The sequence below is a fragment of the Schistocerca nitens genome, chromosome 9, assembly GCF_023898315.1.
Source record: "Schistocerca nitens isolate TAMUIC-IGC-003100 chromosome 9, iqSchNite1.1, whole genome shotgun sequence".
NCBI classification, from domain to species: Eukaryota; Metazoa; Arthropoda; class Insecta; order Orthoptera; family Acrididae; genus Schistocerca; species Schistocerca nitens.
This window is the reverse complement of record NC_064622.1, coordinates 63,257,489-63,280,934: the sequence shown is the minus strand read 5'-3', so window position 1 is coordinate 63,280,934 and position 23,446 is coordinate 63,257,489. Positions and strand designations below refer to the sequence as shown.

Below are 23,446 nucleotides of genomic sequence, written 5' to 3'. Positions count from 1 at the left end.
TTTGTGTGACAAGTGTATGGTCATTCGTGTGTAATTGTACAAATAGAATATCTATGAAAAGAAGGAGTGCCTGCTAGTTAACTTTCATGATAAGTTAAGATGTTGATTTATTCAGAACCATTCAAGTTCATTCTGTAATTGTTAAGACAAGGAAACAATGTTCTTGATAATTACCATCTCCTGGTAAATAAGAAAATTAATACTGCAGTGAAGAAAACATAATAAAATAATTGAAATTTTGAGTTTAGAGATTCAAATGTCTTGTTTACTACAATGTATATTCAGTTGGAGTGGTACCTGTCCTATTACTTTGCAACAACAAATTACTTCTGTTTTGTCTGACATAACAAAAATGTTCATGCACTGCACATATTCAATTGTGCATGTTTTTTGTGGTTGTTGTTGTGGTCTTCAGTCCTGAGACTGGTTTGATGCAGGTCTCCATGCTACTCTACCCTGTGCAAGCTTCTTCATCTCCCAGTACTTACTGCAACCTACATCATCCTGAATCTGCTTAGTGTATTCATCTCTTGGTCTCCCTCTACGATTTTTACCCTCCACTCTGCCCTCCAATACTAAATTGGTGATCCCTTGATGCCTCAGAACATGCCCTACCAACTGGTCCCTTCTTCTTGTCAAGTTGTGCCACAAATTTCCCTTCTCCCCAGTTCTATTCAGTACCTCCTCATTAGTTATGTGATCTACCCATCTAATCTTCAGCATTCTTCTGTAGCACCACATTTCGAAAGCTTCTATTCTCTTCTTGTCCAAACTATTTATCGTCCATGTTTCACTTCCATACATGGCTACACTCCATACAAATACTTTCAGAAATGACTTCCAGACACTTAAATCTATACTCAATGTCAACAAATTTCTCTTCTTCAGAAACACTTTCCTTGCCATTGCCAGTCTACTTTTTATATCCTATCTACTTCGACCATCATCAGTTATTTTGCTCCCCAAATAGCAAAACTCCTTTACTACTTTAAGTGTCTCATTTCCTAATCTAATTCCCTCAGCATCACCAGACTTAATTCGACTACATTCCATTATCCTCGTTTTGCTTTTGTTGATGTTCATCTTATATCCTGTGGTAACAATGGAAAAACTCTACTGGCATTACTCTTGCCACGTCATGGATGCTTGAAGTGACACTGTAACTGTCATTACGTGATGATGTGATCATATCTTCAACCGAATTTTTAACATAGGTTCATTCTGCCAAGCTCTTTCCATAATGTTCTGCATATGACTGACAGATTTCTTCCAGTCTTCAGAGGTGACTTTTCTAAGAGCTTCATAGACAAGTGCTTTGGCCACAGATAGGATAAATTTTGCTGTTACTGCTGGGACTACATCTTTTAATTTGGACCCATATCAATCCTATTGCGGTGGGATGGGATGGTAGTAATAAGCTAGTTGTGTGATAGGTGCATGTCCTCAAGTTTGTCAGCTCACGAATTTTTGTATTTGTGGACCTGTGGTTTTTGAAGAGCTTAGTTCCATAATCTCTACCTTTTTAAGAATATCACTTATTTTGATGCTGTAACATAGAGGCCAGTCAGTCATCTCCTCCTTTTACTTCACCAATGTTGGTGTCTTAACAACAACAATAGAATAATTGGGAGCATTATGAAGAACAAATGCTGATGGTTTAGGCACGTAACATACAAGCCACTATTCTTGACTGACATTTCATTTCACAGCAATACCCTGGCTGAGAGAGCAATTTCTAACTTTTCCTACGAATAACATTTTAACAAATAGAGGAAGAACTAAGTCACAGACAAGCACAATGTAAAACAATTTGGGAAACACTTAAGCTGACAAACAAAGTCCTTCCTCAGAAGTAGAATTCTCACACACACATTGGGGTTGGTGGTGAAGAAGTCATGAGGTGGAAGAGGGTGGTGGGAGGGGGGAAGAGACATCAGGGTGGGGTGTGAGAAAGATGCTAGTGCTGTCTGTAGGACCATGCAGGAATTTGGTGAGGGTGGGATAGGGGCTGCTACGTGCAGTATTGGGAAGCTGTGCTGGGGGGGGGGGGGGGGGAAGAGAGAAGTAGAGAAGAGGAAAAGACTTGTAGCTGCATTGGTGAGAAAGATGGTGCATGTATACGGTAGTGGGAGCAGAGAGGGGATAGGCAGAAGGAGGGCAGGACTGGGGGAGGGGGTGTTACGGGAACAAAGGATATGTTGTAGGGAGAGTTCCCACCAGCGTAATTCAGAAAATCTGGTGTTGGTGACAAGAATCCAGGTGGAATTGTTGTCACTCCACCCCAGACTTTCCACTGTTCAACACTTAACAAACCTGCTTTTCAAACTGTTGCATATCAAACAATGAACAATAGTACTAACAGGTAAAATATTAACCCCACAACTGTTAGAAATGGAAATAAAATCTCTGCACATAACAAAGCACATATGCTGTCTGAAGCATAGTGCAGTAGTGGTAGTTGCATGTGTGGGTGGCACAGATGAATCCAGAATCTGAAAGTCTCGTGAGATTGGCCTAACGTGTTCCTCCCGTGTGGGCTTCATCCCACAACTACCTTTGTCATTGTCGATCTCTAAGTAATTCTGAACAGAGCATAACTCCACAAATTATGAAAACACTGAAAAAATGAATAATACAAAAGAAATTGTTCAGTGTGTATCTTTAAGGGAGACAAAAACTTAATACGATAGGGATCTACAATTTGATAGTCGGAAAAGGATGAAAAAGAAAAAATAGTAGAATATGGAAAGGGGGAAAGGAATTCAAAAGGGAAGATGCTTAGCTGAACTTTGCACAGAGCACAATTTAATCATTGCAAACATTTGGTTTAAGACTCGTGAAAGAAAATTGTACACATGGAAGAGACCTGGAGGTACCAAAACATTTGATAGATTATACAATGGTAAAATATATTTAGAAACCAGAATTTAAAATGTAAATCATTTCCAGGAGGATAAGTGGACTCTGACTGTAACCTGTCACCTATGAAATGCCAATTAACGCTGAAGAAATTGTACAAAGGAAATAAATTATGGACGTTCTTTAGATTTTAATCCTTGGATAAGATCTGGAACTGATGAAAGGAGAAAATAATACAAGAAGTGGCAAATGTTACAGGGAAAAAGGAATACAGAGATGAAACTAAAACGAGAAATATTGTACTGTGAGAAGAATTTGATAGAACATTGAAAATGCCCACGCTGAAACAAGTCAGATTGGGGTAGACAATATTCCTTTAGTAAGTTTGTAGACTTTTGCATCCAAAGTCAATTTCCATAAAAGTCTTCTATGTTGTAGGCTACATAATTTCCTACAATTTACAGACATTTTAACCGCTACTGCAAATTGCCCCATCGAGATCAAGATATGTAATACTACTGGAACAACACAACTTTTAACTCTTGTCTATGTCTTCACTATTGCTCTTTAGCTGTTTAAAGGAGTGTAAATAAAATATGTCATTTGATTGGAGATTGGAAGTGAAGGGGAAGCAAGCTGGTGTTCTCTACCGATTGTAATTCAAGACGAAAGTCTACTGGCCAACACTGATGACTCAGGATGTTGTGCTGTTCTCAGTGTTTGGTTGTAATGTGGTAAGACTTAAACACACATACAGAGATGCTACATTCATATTTATCTTTGCAATTGCCGATCATATATGTGTATGTGTGATAAAAATACTTTGAATATATTTTCATTGGTGATAGGTTCACTGTACTGGTGTTTGTCTTTTCTCAATGTATAAATACAAAGAGTGTAAAGATCTAAAACATACGGCAGAAAATAATATAGAACCTTTAACATCTGAGATCACACTTCAGATGAGAGAGAGAGAGAGAGAGAGAGAGAGAGAGAGAGAATGTGTGTGTGTGTGTGTGTGTGTGTGTGTGTGTGTGTGTGTGTGTGTGTTTAGATGTATAACTTTGTCTCAATGACCTCAGTCAACACTTGCAAACATAATATATGTATATTTACTGAGCATCTGCTTTGCCAAATGGCTTAAAACATTATTGTTCTCATTAAAATAAGACACAGTTTTTAAGAAAAATCATAGAAAGGTCCCCACACACACAATGTGTGTGTGTGTGTGTGTGCCTGCGTGTGCACACACTGCACTGCAATGATCCTATATAATGTGGTAAGTAACCAATATGCATGCAAGAATGGAAACATAGTGAAGTGTTCAAGTAACAGGCAGCTAGTCAATGTGTAGTGTAACTTTGAAAAAACATAACCTTTTCACGATTGTTTCTTGGTTGCCAATAGGTCATAGTTAAAAAGCACCTGATCCCAGCGGAGGTTTGAGTCCTCCCTCAGGCATGGGTGTGTGTGTTTGTCCTTAGGATAATTTAGGTTAAGTAGTGTGTAAGCTTAAGTCCCACAAGATTTCACACACATTTGAACATTTAAAAAGCACTGACATCTCAAAACAGGGAGCATGAAGTGGTTTGTTAATGTATGCATGTCAGCCTAGAGCAAATATGAAAACCATGTAAATGTTAAAGTCACAACAGGCAAAAGAACTCTTACAGCCCTAAGCTTATAGTAGAAGAGAGAATTACTAAACACAGACTTTTCTTGTTTAACATCATTAGAACTTGCTTAAATAATTATTTAAACAAACATAAAAAAGAAAACTAAATACATGCACTGTTACGTTTCTATGCATTTTCTATATATTAGGAACCATATCAAATTAAATTTGAGTTGACGTCAGGGCTGGATGTAGCAGGAGGCAGGAATTTTTAACTTCTCCTCAAATACATGTACCATTAACAACCAGCCAAATCGTAAAAAAAAAAAAAAAAAAACAGCTATTACACAGTGGCAGTTAAGACTGGCCAGTATGTTGTGTACCTCCTGCGGGACAGTTCATGGCCACACACTTTGGGGCAGCCTCCCAAGTGCAGTCTGTCGATATGCTAGCTACTGCTGGCTGCTGAGAAATGGAAGCCTATATACACCACTCCAGTTCACTTCAGGAGTCACTCTACTATCTCATGCACATCCTTTATCTTCCTCCACAAACTGTGCATGTTTCCCGCATTAATTTTCGTACCTGTCTTTCTCAAGGTGGAAGTGTACAGTTAACCAGATGCAAGATGCTAGCATTACATGCTGTTTTGCAACAAGTAGCTTCCTCCTGATTTGCTCATGTAAAAACAATATTCAGTGTAAAGGGACAACTCTTATGAATAGTTTAAGAGTTGAGTTGTCACAATCCACATAAACAGCCACTGACAGCTTTACTAATGGATAATAAAAGCCATTTCCTCCACTAGTGTTGTATGTGTGGACACCACTACTATTCTCAAATTATAATGGATTATTTATGATGAATTTCATTAGCAAATATATGTACTGTGATGACAAAGTTAAAAGCGTAATTTCTTGAAAAAATGGAAAGTCCACATTGGAATATCAACATCACGAATAGCGCAGATCGCTGCTCATCATAAAGGTGAAAACACACACACACACACACACACACACACACACACACACACACACACACATATATTACGGCCATCTCTGGCTGCTCTAAACAAGGGGTTTTAGGTATTCACTGGATATGAAGGGTTTCTCCAGATGGCCCATAAATAAGTGGCATAGAACGGTGCCATGCAAGTGATCATGGCAGTACCATGGTTTGTTTATAGATTTGGTTCAGGATGTGGTTGGCTATGAGGATTAGGAAAGATGGTGGTGGTTTGGTATCAGGAGGATGTTGGGAAAGGTAGTGTTCCATGCTACCAAGGCCATGGGCGTGGGGGATGTTGGAGTATAAGGATGTCCCATCCTTGGTGACCAATAAAGAAGTCTGGTGGTAACAGGACGAGATTAGATTAGTTTTCGTTCCATAGATCCGTGCTGAGGAGATCCTCGTGGATGTGGAACATGTCAATTTATTTTTTATTTATTTTTTTTTTTAAGCTGAAATAACAATACTAATAGTATGAATATATACAATACATCATTTGTTTCTACTAAAAAATTCGTCAATGGAGTAGAAGGAGTTGGCCACTAGCAAATCTTTCAGGCTCCTTTTAAAGTGATCTTTATTTGTAACTAAATTTTTTATGTTTACTGGCAAATTATTGAAGATGAGTGTTCCTGAGTAGTGGACCCCTTTTTGAACCAAAGTAAGTGCTTTTAAGTCCTTGTGCAGATCATTTTTGTTCCTGGTATTGTATGTATGAACTGAGCTGTTTGTTGGAAAAAGAGATATATTATTTAGGACAAATTTCATTAATGAGTAAATATACTGAGAGGCAGTAGTTAGTATACCCAGTTCTTTGAAGAGGTTTCTACAGGACGTCCGTGAATTTACTCCACAAATAAAACGTATTACACACTTTTGGACTCTGAAAACTTTTGTTTGACTTGAAGAGTTACGCCAAAATATTATACCATATGACATTATGGAATGAAAGTAGGCAAAGTATGCAAGCTTTTTCATTTTTGTGTCGCCTATGTCTGCTAACACTCGAATTGCAAATACAGATTTGTTAACGCGTTTCTGCAGTTCTGTGGTGTGCTCTTCCCAACTGAATTTATTATCAAGTTGTAATCCCAGGAATTTAAGACTGTCAACCTCTTCTATCTGCTCTTCTTTGTATTTTATGCATATGCTGGGTGGAAACCTCTTACAGGTTGTGAATTGCATATAGTGAGTCTTTTCGAAGTTTAATGTCAGTGAGTTGGCTTTAAACCATTTATTAATATCCATGAAAATATCATTAGCAGATCTTTCTAGAACTACACTTGACATACTATTTATTGCAATACTTGTGTCATCTGCAAACAAAACGAACTCTGCTTCTGGCAGTGTAACTGATGAGAGATCATTAATGTACACAAGAAAACGCAATGGCCCTAAGATGGATCCTTGTGGGACACCACATGTAATTTCTTCCCATTCTGATGGTGACTGATGACTTAATTCACTAGTCCCTTGCACTGACACCCTTTGTTTCCTGTTAGTGAGGTATGACTTGAACCATTTTGCAGCACTGCCCGTGACACCATAGAATTCTAATTTACTTAAAAGGATGTTGTGGTTCACACAATCAAATGCCTTTGACAAATCACAGAAAATACCTGCTGCTTGTAATTTGTTATTTAATGAATTAAGTACATTTTCACTGTAGGTGTAAATAGCCTTCTCGATATCAGAACCCTTCAGAAATCCAAAATGTGTTCTTGATAATATGTTATTTGTGGTCAGATGGTTGAGCAGCTGCCTGTACATTACTTTTTCTAAAATTTTTGAGAATGCTGGCAAAAGTGAAATCGGTCTGTAGTTTGATGGTATCTCTTTATCCCCTTTCTTGAATAGAGGCTTAACATCTGCATATTTTAGCCAGTCAGGAATTGTCCCAGTTATAGTTGACTGGTTACACAAGTAACTTAGAATTGTACTAAACTCACAAGAACATGCCTTAATTAACTTCGTTGATATTTCATCGTACCCACTAGAATGCTTTGTTTTTAAAGATTTTATTATGGACGTTATTTCTTTTGGTGAAGCGAGTGATATAGTCATGTACTTGAAGCTATTTGTGAAGGCTAGTTTCAGATATTCTAGGGCATTATTTACTGATCCTGAAAGTCCCATTCTATCAGTAACGGATAGATTTGCCACACTATGCCCATCAGTTACTAATGTGTCATCTAACCTTAGTGCTATTTGCTCCTGTTCCTTTCTGGTTCTACCAGTCTGCTCTTTCACTATATCCCATATTGTTTTTATTTTGTTCCCTGACATTGCTATCTTCTTCTTGTAGTGCATTTGTTTAGACGTCTGAATTACTTTTTTTTAATGTTTTACAGTATTCCTTGTATTTAGCTAAATCATCAGCATTGGTCAACAGATACATTTTCCTTTCTGTCTTACAGGAAATCTTTATTCCTTGTGTAATCCATGGTTTTATTATAGACTTCTGTTTCATTTGAGTAACTTTTAGAGGAAAACAGTTTTCAAACATGGTACTGACATTGTTCATGAATGTGTTATATTTTTCATTCATGTCATGAGCACTATAAACATCTTTCCAGTTCATATCTTTGAGCAGTTTTCTAAAACACTCAATTTTTGGTTGATTGACTACTCTCCTGTACTCAGATTTAGCAGTCTTGATAATCTGCTTAGAATTTACATCTAAAACAAGGAGCTGTATGTCATGATCTGATAGTCCATTTATAACAGGTTTTATGATATGATTTTGTTCCGTTGATTTGTCTATAAAAATGTTATCAATGGCTGTCCTTGAGGATTTAGTGATCCTAGTGGGAAAGTTTACAGTGTTGAGTTAGATTGAAAGACAACATTACTAACTGCAGCGAATGTTTACTGGAAGATTGTGTTAGAAAATCTGTATTAAAGTCACCAGCAATCAAAATTTCTTTGTTTCTTCCTGTTAAATAACCCAAAAGAGCTTCTAGATGATCTAAGAATAGATTATAATTTCCTGCAGGTGCTCGGTAAATAGTTATTATTATATAGGATCTGTTACGGAACTCTACTTCTGTTGCACATGCTTCTAGATGCTGCTCTAAACAGAATTTATTAATGTCAATGTTCTTGAATTTATGGCAGTTTTTGATAAATGTGGCAACTCCTCCTCCATCCATATCTACTCTGTAGAAGTGGGAAGCTAGCTTAAATCCTGAAATGTCTAACATATCTATATCAGTAGTCACTTGATGTTCAGAGAGGCAGATTATGTCAATTTGGTTAGATGAATTCATTTCATCGATACAAATGAGTAGTTCATCAACTTTATTTCTAAGTCCCGGAATGTTCTGGTGTAATAAAGATAACTGATACTGCATACTAATGGGATTGTAACTGCTTTGGCAAAGTTGAACTGGCAGTTTCTGATTACTTTCTGTTAAACACTGTTTAAATGGAGGCTGTATGATAAAATCTGACTCCTGTTCATCTGTTTTCTCAAACTGAGTGTGTCTGCCAATCTCTCTTAAAACTCGTTTTCTTTCCCCCTTCCCTATCCTAAAAAAGGCATCCCTCTGACACCTGTGACCAATGGTATTTTACCACTTGTGCCAGTGTCCCCCCCTTAAGTTTTCTGCAATCAACCCAGACAGTTTTCCCTTCCCTTTCCTATTGAGGTGAAGGCCATGCCTAGTGTAGTCCCACCTATCGATAGCATCCACAGGAATCAAACCAATATGGGACCGTATATCCGTCCTAAGCAGCCACTCGAACTCCAAGTTCACCCTCCCTACGGAAGAGTTCAAATGAGGCTGATCATAGCGTCTCAACACAGACACAAATCCCACACTCGTATGCTTCGTTGCTGATGCTATCTTCACCAGGTCACTCTCTATGGAATATTCAGAGTCTCTGCCAATGCTATTTCCCGGACCACCCACTATAACCACGGCATCCTCCTTTGTGAAATCCTTGCATACAGCACCTACATCCTCTGTTACCTGACCCAGATCTGCACTAGGCTTGAAAAAGTTTGTGACCTGGTACTCTGGACCTGGATTTTCCTGCAGTAGTTGGCCAACACCTCTACCATGGAACTGTGGAAAGGCGGTGAAGGAAGTGAGTGGTGTCTTGAATCTAGAATGGAAGGTTATGGACAATAGTTTGGAGGGGTTGGTCAACAAAGCCAGAGGTTTGTTTTGTGGGAGCATTGTACACAGCCACAATAGGACAACCAATAGGATGACCTGAGGGCTTGGGTTTATGTAGTTGGTAAAAGGTAAGAGTGCATGGGGCTGATGTGAGGAAGGAGATTGATTCATGTGTCAGTTTTGGGATGTATCTAAGGGCTTGAGGAGTTGCTGGAGAGCATGTTGATCTTCTGGGATGGGATTGTGGTTGTAATTTTTTTTTTCCAAAGATGTTGGAAAGTTGGTGGAGACCCTCAGCCACACAGTCACTATGATTCATGTGGTGGACCCTTTGTCTGCAAGAATGATGATAGTGTCTGGATTGGTTTTTATGATACGGATAGCCGTTTGTTTGACGGTAGTGAGAATGGACTCACCAGGGAGGGTTTTTGGAAAGGCAGGTGAGACTAGGTTAGAAGTGAGGAGTTCCTGAACAGTTACCAAAGGATGACTGGGTGGAAAGAGTGGAGAATCACAGTTGGAGGGAGGCTGGACACTTTTAAACAAGATTTGATATGGCGTTTTGGTTCGCTATTGTCAGTGTGGTGTGTGACAAATATTTCCACTGTAGGGAAAGAGTAAAGGAAAGAATGTCCTTTACAAGTTTGGCATGGCTGAACTTAGGTTTAGGGCTAAAGGAGAGACCTTCAGAAAGTACTGAGACTTCTGCTTGGGTGTTTGGCATTTTGTTGGAGCAGATAGAATAAGCAGGCAAAAGATGGAAGTTGCATTGCCCCAACAGCATTACAAACATCATTTGCAACAGTGGTGAAAATGCTGGTACATATTTGTAACATTATGTGGTCTACGACAAGTGAGAATTTTACGGAAACATTCCCTCAAAATCATTAAGATCCTCAGGACTGACTGTGACAAAAACGTCCCAACTGGATACACAAGACAGGTGACACCTTTCTCGAGTTTTGAGAAATATAATAATCCCAATACTGAATGGGCAGCTACTGACAAGCATGGATGTTATTAAACTGTATGTTTAATAAAACAATGAAAACAATCTATTATTGATAAAATTACTTAATTGGATAGGTAAAAAATCTACTCACTAAGCAGCGGCTGAACACACACATACAAGACTGTTGTGATTGGCAAGCTTTCAGAGCCAATCACAACAGTCTTTTACGTGTGTGTTCTGCCGCCGCTTGGTGACTAGATTTTTCATCTATCCAATTGTAAGTTTATATCTAAAAACAAAGATGATGTGACTTACCAAACGAAAGTGCTGGCAGGTCGATAGACACACAAACAAACACAAACATACACACAAAATTCAAGCGTTCGCAACCAACGGTTGCTTTGTCAGGAAAGAGGGAAGGAGAGGGGAAGACGAAAGGATGTGGGTTTTAAGGGAGAGGGTAAGGAGTCATTCCAATCCCGGGAGCGGAAAGACTTACCTTAGGGGGGAAAAAAGGACAGGTATACACTCGCGCGCGCACACACACATATCCATCTGCACATACACAGATAGAAGCACATCCTTTCATCTTCCCCTCTCCTTCCCTCTTTCCTGACGAAGCAACCGTTGGTTGCGAAAGCTTGAATTTGTGTGTATGTTTGTGTGTCTATCGACCTGCCAGCACTTTCGTTTGGTAAGTCACATCATCTTTGATTTTAGATATATTTTCCCACGTGGAATGTTTCCCTCTATTATATTCAATTGTAAGTTTAATAAGATATAACTTGAACCACCTATGCAATGACTGGTAGAAGCCACCCGAAGGAACATCAGTTTGGGTTCCACATAAATGCAGGACAATTTGGAGCAATACTGACCCCATAATTCATTTCAGAAGATAAGTTAATAGAAGGCAAGCACACTTTTCTTGCTCTGGCTGGAATATAGTCTTTGTAATTCTGATGGTATCAGGGATGAAATACAGGGAATAAAAGGCTATACACAACTCGTGCAGGAACTAGATTGCAGTTTTAAGAGTTGAAGGATGTGGGAGGGAAGCAGTGACTCAGGAAAAAGTGAGACAGGGTTCCTCCAACATATCCAGTCTATACATAGAGGAAGCAGTCAAAGATACCAAAGACAAGTTTGATGAAGGAATTTAAGTTCTACAGTTCCCTCTACATCTCTGCAAAACCACTAAGAAGTGCATGGCATAGGATACATCTCACTGTACCAGTTATTAAGGTTTCTTCCCATTCCATTCATGTAAGGAGCATGGAAAGAATGTTTGTTTAAATGCCTCTCCGCATGCAGTAATTATTCGAATCTTGTCATCACAATCCCCCTGTGAGTAATACATAGAGGGTTTTAGTATGTTCCTAGAGTCATCATTTAATGCCGGTCTCTCGAAAATTTGTTAGTAGACTTTCTTGGGATAGTTTACATTTATCTTCAGGAGTCCGCCAGTTCAGTTTCTTCAGCATCGCTGTAAGACCCTCCCATGGGTCAAACAAACCTGTGAACATTCATACTGCCCTTCTCTCTATATATTCAATATCTCCTGTTAGTCCTATCTCATATGGATCCAAGTGATTTGCAAGCAATCTCCTTTGTGAACTGACTGCACTTCCCCACTATTCTACCAATAAACCAAAGCTCACCAATTGCTTTACCCATAACTGAATGTATGTGATCATTCCAAGTTTGAAGTTCAGACACACAGCCCAGCTACCAAGAATGGTTCCTATCTTAAGAAGCAGGTTAGTTAGTTTAGTTTCATCTTCCTCTTCTTATTCTCCCCCAATAGAAATAATTCTATGGAGTAGAAGTTGTCATGCATAAACTTTTTTAGTTTGTTTTCAAATTTTATTTTTCTATCTGTCAGACATTTTATATCCATGGGTAAGTAATCAAAAATCTTTGTTGCAGCACTGTGCATACATTTTTGTGATAAAGACAACCTTAATGCGGGGTAATGAATGCCATTTTTCCTTCTGGTATTGTAATTACGTACATCATTGCTACTTCTGTATTGTGGTGGATTATTTACAACAAACTTCATGATGCAATAAATATACTGTGAAACAGCACACAGAATCCCCAGCTCTTTAAGCAGATGTCTACAAGATGATTGTGGGTATGCACCTCAAGTTACTCTTATTGCACATTTTTGAGCAAAGAAGTCAGTCTTTCTTAAAGATGAGTTACCCCAAAACATAATTCCACATGACAGACATTGGCCAATAGCAGTCCACTAGGTTTTTCTTTTTTGTGGCCCACCAAGACAATCAGAAAACTCTGTCTTGACCCGAGATTTCCTTCTCGACCGAGGATTTACTCTAGGATGGCCACGTCAATATGCATAGACACTGTGCAGAGTAGAATACTAATCACACAAAGTTGCAGTAGCATATGGGAATGACCATAAAGGCATTTTCCATTTACTTACTGACACACAGTTGGAACACATTATGAAAGACATGTTTCATGCTGTGACATTAGTTGACCTTTACAAATCATTAGAAGTTTGTAAGGAATGTTGTTGTTGTGGTCTTCAGTCCTGAGACTGGTTTGATGCAGCTCTCCATGCTACTCTATCCTGTGCAAGCTTCTTCATCTCCCATTACCTACTGCAGCGTACATCCTTCTGAATCTGTTTAGTGTTTTCATCTCTTGGTCTCCCTCTACGATTGTTACCCTCCACGCTGCCCTCCAGTACTAAGTTGGTGATCCCTTGATGCCTCAGAATATGTCCTACCAAGCGATCCCTTCTTCTAGTCAGGTTGTGCCACAACTTACTCTTCTCCCCAATTCTGTTCAATACCTCCTCATTAGTTATGTGATCTACCCATCTAATCTTCGGCATTCTTCTGTAGCACCACATTTCGAAAGCTTCTATTCTCTTCTTGTCTAAACTATTTATCGTCGATGTTTCACTTCCATACATGGCTACACTCCATACAAATACTATGTTCTCTATATTTGAGTCTACATATATTTGTGAGCAAAGCTTTTCTACCTTTAAGAATAACAAGAGTAAATATAGGCCCCTAGGCACTCTCTGATGGACATTAACCTGCAAGTTGATGATGAGAATTTCAACAAGCAATCCCACTGTTTACTTTAAAAAATTATAGAAAAGGGTGATAGGATACATCTGTCTAATCAAGCCGATTTTAAGATTCAATGTGGTTGCAGCTATAGATGACATGAAATTAGTACAATAAATATATTTATTAATACTGTCACTATTTTACTTTATTTATGTTCTTTAATTTTTATGGAAAATTTATACCTTTTCTCAAATATAATATCAAGTAAAGACTGCAATCATTTTAAAAGGTGTTGTCATCTGACAATCACCTCTTCCAAAATTTAGCCCCCCACACCAAAACAATTGCTGACTCCTGCCATATGGTATTACTGAATGAAAACATGCAAAATATATAAAAATGGTTCAAATGGCTCTGAGCACTATGGGACTTAACATCTTAGGTCATTAGTCCCCTAGAACTTAGAATTACTGAAACCTAACTAACCTAAGCACATCACACACATCCATGCCCGAGGCAGGATTCGAACCTGCGACCGTAGCAGTCACGCGGTTCCGGACTGAAGCGCCTAGAACCGCATGGCCACCGCGGCCGGCTGCAAAATATATCAACTTACTCATTTGCCTCTCCCCAATATTTGCAATGATGGCTGAACTAAGTTGTTTTAGGAGTTAAAAAAAGTACTTTTTCCGGTTTTAATTCTCATCAATATGAACACCTAAGCATTTCAGTGTTTCCGCCATGTAGTGGTGTTGTATCCCAAGATAAACAGAACTTAATATGTTGTGTCTTTTTAAATTGTGGATGAGACCATCTGCAGAATACCAGTCAATGATACTTTTAAGAACGTTGTTTAGGTATAAGAATCTGCTAACCACAAGAATTTATAGTCAAAAATTGACTTGGAAACTACATTAATGTTACCTTCACTGTTATTCTCAGATTCATGAGTGTGTGTTTGCTCCACAGCAAAGCCACAAGTATAGGAAAAATGGCTTAGACATACAGAAAGATTTTTTTTTTAAGAATAACCAGAGATTTTAGAAATGTGCCAGTAGAGTTGTTATTGTTTATTCAAGCAATGTGTTGTCTGTTGCACAGAAAGGTGGTGAGCCAGCATACCAGGTATCGAATAATGAATCACGTCTCTAAGAACCATTACATGCAACAGGAAAAACACCAACAGGACACCAGTTATCCTGTTTACAATCTGTTCCCACACATTTGTGACAGAATGGAGCTGCATTATATTGACCCAAGTAGGTGCATGATTTATGTTATAGTTGGGCAAGGATTTTATTCTCAATTACTGTATCAGATATGGAAGTGAGGAGAAACAGTATCTTCCAGTGACATGAGAAGTGAGACCGCTGTAAACACTAACCTTTGTTTTGCACTGTGGAATCCTGAATCCTAGTCAATTACAAATTACTTTGCTGAGGTTAAGGCCACAGAAGGAAGGAGAAACAATGCTTCTACAGCTTTCCATACATTCTTCCAAATATAAGGTTTCTGCTTATAACTACACTCACCTCCTCCTCGTCATCAGCGAGAGGTTCATCAAGCCCACCGTCGCTGCCCGCTCCTCCCACCAGCACGACCTGGCGGTGGGCACCGCCCCCAGGGTGCAGGTGGACTGTCGACATGAGGCTCCCACTCACCGATCCCGATCTGAAAGTAGATTTCCATCATGGTAACACAACTGTGAATGGATTCTTTCTTCATGATAGAAATGTAAAATGTGGTTGTTGCTAATTAAGAGAGATTTGCATTGAGAGCTGACAGAGCTTTTAGCACAGTGTAACCAATCGGAAAGGAAGGCATAACTTTTTCTGACATGGTCGCACACCTAGTTCTCTGTTAGTACTGTTCAGAGGAGTACAACACCACCTTGTATGAAGTTGGCATGTGTCAAGGATGGGAGACGAATGGTTGTGAGCCTAGGAAGGGAAGTTTGAAAAGAGAATTATGAGGGAAATTTCATAAATAACGTACACAAATTTTTTTACTTACATATTGATTTATTTATTTTTCAATCCCTCTTTACAGTCCTTCAATATAGTCTTCTCTATGACTGAACCCCAACATCTTGGTAGCTCTATTATTCCATCCAGGAAACCACTTCTTTTGTTCTGTCCAATGGCTTGGGTAATTGTGGTAGAAAGCTCTTCCACAGAAAGATAATGATGTCAACGCATAGATTTTTAAAACTTTGGGAAAAAGTCAAAGTTTAGTGGACTCACGCAGGGAGGAAGCGGCAACACTTTCCATCCATATTCAAGCAATTTTTGGGCTACAACACTGGTGGTATGCAGGTTAGCATTGTCAATGAGAATGAGCAGCCCACCCTTGAGCAACTGAGGTCAGGATTTGTGCATTTTTCTGCTCACGTTTTGCATGAAGTTACAATAATATACTGTTGTGACACTTGTTTCACATGGGACTATCTGTCACGATGATTCCTTGACATAAAAGTCATGATTTGCTTGAGCTTTGATTGAGCACATTGAAATTTTTTTGGATGTAGAGAATCTGAAGCTCTCCACTCATTGGACTGTGATTTCAACTCTGGTTCAAAGTCTCTAATCCATGTTTCATTGATACCGACAATTCAGTGCAACAATCATTGACCTTCATGTTCAAATCTTTTGAGCAAGGTTGCACTGTCCAGGTATTTCTGCTTCTCCTCAGGAGTTGAACAGTGAGGGGACCATCTTGCTGAAGTTTTTTTCTTCTTCAAATCATTTGTCAGAATACGGAATACTGATGTCGAGGGAATTCCTGAGAGCTCCTCACAAGTCACACTGTGATCTTCACCAAGAATATCTGCTTACGACCACAACAAAAACAATTAACTCAATTGGAAACGGTACTACGGTCCACTATAAACTCACCACAAACTTCACTTACCATGCTGTGTACTTCAGTCAGATTTTTGCTGCGTACAGTTTGAATCTTGGTATATTTCTACCTCTCACCAATTTTACGTTAGAACATGCAGCGAAAAACCATAATTACATGCTTCTTCCTCAAGCTCCCAACTACATCGGATGTAATTTTCATTGCTGTTACATCAAACAATCCACAGTAATACAAACCTGTGCACTATTTATGAAATGTCCCTCGTAAAAGAAACTAATGGTATATTCCGAAAATTACGGAGTACGTAAGTGCTCATCTGGGCTGTACGCCTATGGAGGACAAGAAATCATTATGTGTGTCCACATTTCTACTTATATGAAATGTCAATTCATCACTGTAGATTAACATCGTCCAGAAACTCTTCATTGTCGTGCAGCAACGTTTCGTTTGTAAAGCTCGCACATAAATCATTAGGCCTTAGAGTTTGTAACAACTGCAAATGATAAGGAAGTAGTTGTAAGTGTCTTCTTAAAAGTCTCCTCAAAGACGTCACTGGAACTGCTAATTCACGACTAGCCTTCCGAACTGATTTCTTGGGACTGCGCATGAAACTCACTCATTCAACACGTTCTTCAGTCACTCTTGGTCATTCCGCACTCTTCACTTTGCACATAGGTAATAATACATCAAATAAAAGAGCAGCTCAAACACTTTACAAACAAAAGTTTTTGAGCTGCTCTTTTATTTGATGTATTATTTATAATTCTAAGTTGAGTGTAATAAATTCTGCACAGCCTTAAAACCCATATATTAATTTTGAAACACTCTGTATAAAGGGTTACTTTATTAGGACAGTTTGTCCGATAATAACATGGGATCAGCCATCCTTTGTTAAGAGAAAAATTGGTATTCCACAAATCGTGCAGTAGTAACTTCCTGCATCGACTGATGCCAGTACTGCAGTTACTTACAAAATGGCTGACATCATCAATATTCGTATAAGACAGTGTTCTGTGATAGAATTCTTGAATGCACAAGGTGAAACACCCATTTGTATTCATGAAAGATCAAAAAATGCGTATGGTGACGCAACAGTGGATATGAGCACTCATATGATGGGTTTATCACTGTAACAAAGCAAAAGGGCAAACACCGCTGGCTGAAGAAACAAAGAGCGGCGGGCCAGTGAGTGCAGTGACTCCGAACAACATTCAGCAAGTAGATGACATCATTCATGGTGATTGCAGAATGAGTGCAGATGATTTGTGTTGCTTTACACCCATCAGTCAAGGCAGTGTGATGACGATTATTCAAGAACTGGGATTATCAAAGATTTGTGCAACTTGGGTACCAAGAATGTTAACTAACAAGAATAAAAAGATAAGAAAAAGAAACTGCCTGCCAAATCTTGTAGTACTTCTGTACGGAGGGAGAGGAGTTTATGCAATAAACCGTGACTAAATACAAGGCATGGGTTCATTTTTCTGAACCAGAATCAAAAACACAGTCAGTGGAATACCATTACAGAAAATCACTGACAAAGAAAAAGTTCACAACTGTGTGATCAGCATGGAAAGTTGGGGCTACATTATTCTGGAATCTAGAGGAAGTGATTAAGGTTGATTTTCTGGAACAGGAATGTGTAATGAATCCTGTCCAATATATTAGTACCCTTAAACAGCTTAAGGTATGTCTTCATTGAGTGTGCCCAACAAAAGCTATGGAAGATGATGTTCTTTTGCATGACAATGCACGATCATACACTAGTCATGAAGTTTTGTCTCGTCCCCCACACAGCCCTGATCTGGGCACCATCAGTCTTTTATCTGTTCAGACCACTAAAAGGAGGACATCATGGGATTCACTTTGAGGATGAGGTTGGTCATGAAAATGACAGTGTGTCAATGGCGTCGGAAGCAGGACTGTGTGTTTTACCACAATGGACTACATGCCCCGTTAAAATGTGGACCGTAACTGTGGTAATGGATGGGGATTATACTGAAAAGTCGTAAATTAATCATAAATGTTGTGGTTCTCAACCCACATAGTTCTGTTTTACATTTCTGACAAAAAAGGAGGCTTATTCTTTGACTGAGCCTCGTATGCAATGAGACATTAACAACAGATGGGAATACGTGTGGAAATGTGTTTCAGTCAAAACCTGCATAACTGCCAAAGTATATTTTAATGTAAGGCATACCATAAAACAATGGTGTAGACAACTGAGACACAGCAAAATAATTGTTATGATGAAAGATCCATAATTTGATACAATATTAATTTGTTTTTCCTGGAATGGTATGAAGGTTAAAAGTTTTTGTACTCAGCTATCTGCGAAACTCAATAATGTGGATCTTCAGCTTCTATTTTCAGTAATATGTGTTATCGTAGAATTTGGAACATTCTGTGAACTCTAACCATTTTCTATAGTTTTTCCACTCCGTGTACAGAATCAAATATCCTGCGAAGGAAAGGAAAGATTCAAGTTTAAGGTTCAATCATTAAGAGATGGAGCTAAAGTTCAGATTGAGGAAGGAAACTGACTGTACTTTTCCCAAGGGAATCACCCTGGAATGTGCCTCAGAGATCCAGGAAACACACAAATCTTAATAACCACACCACTAGTATCTTAACCACTGTGTCCCTTGCTCATTAATATATTGTATAAATAAAAATGAGCCTCTTTGTAGTGAACTACTGAATTATCCTTTAAAAAGGAACATTTACAGTTTATACTGCTGTCTGTCTGTTATTTACAATTTCTTAAGCCGCTATTTTCTAACAAGACTAACTCCAAGAACATTCGTGTCATTACCAAAAGTGCACTCTGTCGTATTTTAATCATAGATACAAGAAATAAGAGATGATTCAGAAGTGAACGATGTGAGAATCCACTGGATTTCTTACTACTCACTCCTATTCCTGAGTTATTTGGCTTTTTTAGCACAACATTCTTACTTTGTTATATTTCTATATAACCAGTTATTTTAATACCATTAACTAAATAGAATCTTGTCTCTTTTAATGCAAAATAATTATCTTCACATTCAAATGATTTTGACAGTTAAAAAACCAAAAATATTATTTCTGATTCTGATAGGAATGTGTAAGGAGACCAAACAGCGAAGGTCATCAGTCTCTTATTCACCTCCGAGGTCAGAAGCAGTGTACCCTATCTGTCTATGTATAAAGTAAATTCAGTGTGAAAGTGTTCTAAATGTTGGCATAGCGAATATCTGAGACGGAACATCGGAATCAGCCCAGTATCCACCTAGTGGAGTGTAGGAAAGCACCTAAAAATCACAGATGCTGGCCGGCACACTGACCTTGCATCATCAATCCGATATGAGGATTCAATTCAGGACTGGCGTACCTCTTCATTCCAGAAGTAGTTACAATGACAAGTGCTCCTATCTGGTAATATTACTTATGAGAATTGTTTTGGATTAAAGTATTAGTATATACTGAATCAAGTGCCTGTGAGTGGATAACTGCACCATTAGTGGTCTGTTTTTTAAGGTTAAAAAGTGATAGTGTCAGCCTTGTGTAAAAATGAATGTGTGTACGCCCTCTCTGAGTGATCCGACACACATCTTAACCTCCCCTTGGTAAGATATACTTGTTACAATGACGGACACTATATGTCAAACTGTAATCAATCTATTTTCTGTAAGATTCAGAGATCAATGATTTATACTAAAATGTATGATGCTGTAAATAATAAAACGTAAGTTCAGAGTTGTTACTGTCTGGATGGAAATGGGCACAGTTTCTGGAAGAAGAATCTGGCCTGTTGTGCGTTAATTGGAAATGAACTGACAATATTTCGTCATCAAGTAGTGCATTTGATTGTGCTCAATCTAAGTGACTTAGAATGCGTTGGGTAAATGTCAGTTTCAATTGAAAGAGACTCTGCATCTGCAGCTGCAGCATTCTAATACACATACTTTATGAAGTGTAGCTCGGCTGCTTGTATTTCATGAGTAAAAACTGTGTACTGTTCTGTGGTTTAAGCAGTACCATCTTTTCTAAGTTTATTACTTATCTCAGAAAAAAAGTATATACTTTCCTGAACATGAGCACTTGAACAAAAGTCAAATGTGCTTGTACGTTGGCTCATGCTCTGAATTTCACATGCTAAAATTTTGGGTAATTTTAGAATAGCTCACTATGCTCTAAAATATTTTAAGGTTACTATTAATGCTGCACACTATCTATAATTATTGTTATTGATGATAAATGCTAAATTAACTTCATTCAATTTTGCGTGGTGTGTGGCTGAGTAATACTAATTCCGGTCATAATCCAGTCTCTTAGGCTACACCATGGGTCATTATCATTATTGTGATATTTTCAAATATGACAACTTTACTTCTTTGTTGCAAAATTGTGCTTTTTTATGATAAAAATTTACTATGTACACACTGGTAAAAACTGGGGGTATTACATAGTGTCATGGCAGACATGTTAATGTACACACCTGAGACGGGTTGTAGCTGGCTGTCCTCCTCCACACCACGTCACTGACAGCAGTCGGTCCTGAAATGTTCGGCCCTTCAGAATTGCCAGCTCCGCTTCCTTCCTCGACTTGTAGTTCAAGATCAAAGATGGTGTCGACTCATCAACTACGTAGTCTACAACCTCTCCAAATTGCTGTTGCACAAAAATGCAATGACAATTAACAAATGAATAGAAAATATACTTCAAGAAACACACAGACTAACCCAGTGAATGTCAGATTAAAACTAGAACAGTTGCAGAAAAGGACAAGAGAGGTGGGGGCTGGTTGTGATTCATAAAGCCAGAGTATCAACAACTTTGCTAACTAACTGTTGTCAAAATATGCATTAATTACATACAGTGTGAAGGTACCAATACCATTTTTACTGTCTGATCAGTTCAATAGAATAAAAAATTCTGATCTTTAGACAGTGCAAACACATCCACATTTTACACTGTCAGGAGAATAGTGGAACAGACTTATAAGTGGTTCAAGGAAACCAGCTTAATCTTGAATCTTACGAAGATTCTATTTTGAAATTCCAGAATAAGAAAATTAACATACAGATACCAGAAGTAAAGATCATTGTGTACACACTAGGTGAGGCTCCATGTATGAAGTTCCTGGGTGTCTAGATCAACAACAAAATGAAGTGAGACAAGCAAGTGGATTAGTTTACCAAAATGCTCAGTTCTAAATACCATGTACTTCAAAATCTATTTCATTGTACTGATCTGGAGTTTGGATAGCTAACATAACACTTCACCACTTTATCCTGGACATTTGTTCAATTTTCACTGGTCCTGAAGTACTTTCATATGCTGATAGATGATTTATTAGTCACACGCAGTTTTTTCACAAATCAAATAAATAAATTTTTCATTTAAGCCTACGTCCCACAAAGAGAAATCTTAATTCAAATACAAGGAAATTTTATTGTAGTAGTTAGCCATACTTCTTGGCTTTTGCCTATCAAAAGAGCAATGCATGAAGCCTCCGATGACTACCAGACCAGAACATTGTCAAATGATCTCCCACAAAACCCAAGAAATTCTGGTCATACGTAAAGGCTGTTAATGGCACCAGAGTTGGTGTTCAGCCCCTAGCAAATGAGACAGGGAACAAAACTGAGGGTAGCAAAGCAAAAGCTGAAAGGATTAACTCTATTTTCAAACGTTCCTTTACAAAATAAAACCCACGAGAATTGCCCCAATTTAATCCTTGCACCACTGAAAAGATGAGTGAAGTACGTATTAGTGTCAGTTGTGTTGAGAAACAGCTGAAATTGTTAAAATTGAACAAAGCTCCAAGGCCCGACGGAATCCCTATCAGAGTCTATACTGAATTAACCCCTCTTCTAACTATAATCTATCACGGATCCCTCAAACAGAAAACCATGCCGAGTAACTGGAAGAAAGCACAGGTCACACAGATCTACAAGGAGGGTAATAGAAGTGATCCACAAAACTACCGTCCAGTATCCTTGACACTCATTTGTTGTAGAATCTTAGAACATATTCCAAGCTCAAATATAATGATGTATCTTTACCAGAATGACCTTCTCCATGTCAACCAGCATGGATTCTGAAAACATCAATCATGTGAAACACAACCCACACTGTGTATCTTCATTTTACAGATCAGATGATGTACTCAAAGCTTTGGATGCAGGCAGTCACGTAAATGCACTATTTCTTGATTTCCAATACACATTTGACACAGCACCACACCTACACTTACTGTCAGAAGTTTGATAATATGGGGTATCAGGTGAAATTTGACTGGATTGAAGACTTTTTGGTAAGTTGGATGCAGCTTGTTATCTTGGATAGTGTCATTGTCAGATGCAAAAGTAACTTCGGGTGCGCACCATGAAAGTGTGTTTGGACCACTGCTGTTCATGTTGTATATTAATGACCTTGCGGACATTATTAATAGTAACCTCAGGCTTTTTGCAAATGACACATTTATCCATAATGGAGTACTGTATGAAAGAAGCTGCATAAATCTTCAGTAGAGCTTGATAAGATTTCAAAGTGGTACAAAGATTGGCAACATGCTTTAAATGTTTAGAAATGAAAAACTGTGCACTTCAAAAAACAAAAAAACCTAGTATCCTAAGACTGTAATATCAATGAGTCACAGTTGAAAGTGGCAGACTCATTCATATACCTGGGCGTTAACACTATGTAGGGATATGAAATGAAATAATCGCATAGATGCAGTTGTGGGTAACAAAGGTGGTACCAAACAGGACTAATAGGGGTACTGAACATATACAGAGAAAGGCAGTACAAATGGCCGTAGGTTTGTTTGACCCATGGGAGAAAGCTGAGGAGATGCTGAGGAAACTGAACTAGCAAAATTTTGAAGATAAGATGTGAACTAGTCAGAGAAAGTCTACTAACAATGTTTCAAGAACTGGCTTTAAACAATGACTCTAGGAATATACAACAACCCTCTATGTACCAC

The 23,446-nt window shown here is 38.4% G+C and overlaps 1 protein-coding gene across 4 annotated transcripts in view; it reads right to left on the bottom strand.

Annotated features, from left to right (window-relative positions):
* Window positions 1-23,446, bottom strand: part of LOC126202941 (zinc finger protein swm) — a 250,253-nt gene that overhangs the window by 5,826 nt on the left and 220,981 nt on the right. For all 4 annotated transcript variants that reach the window (XM_049937040.1, XM_049937041.1, XM_049937042.1 and 1 more), the window contains 2 exons: window positions 20,954-21,126; window positions 15,144-15,282 (listed from right to left, as the gene is read on the bottom strand). In XM_049937040.1, the coding sequence (XP_049792997.1) occupies window positions 15,144-15,282; window positions 20,954-21,126 (312 nt within the window). The remainder of the gene's footprint in view (window positions 1-15,143; window positions 15,283-20,953; window positions 21,127-23,446) is intronic.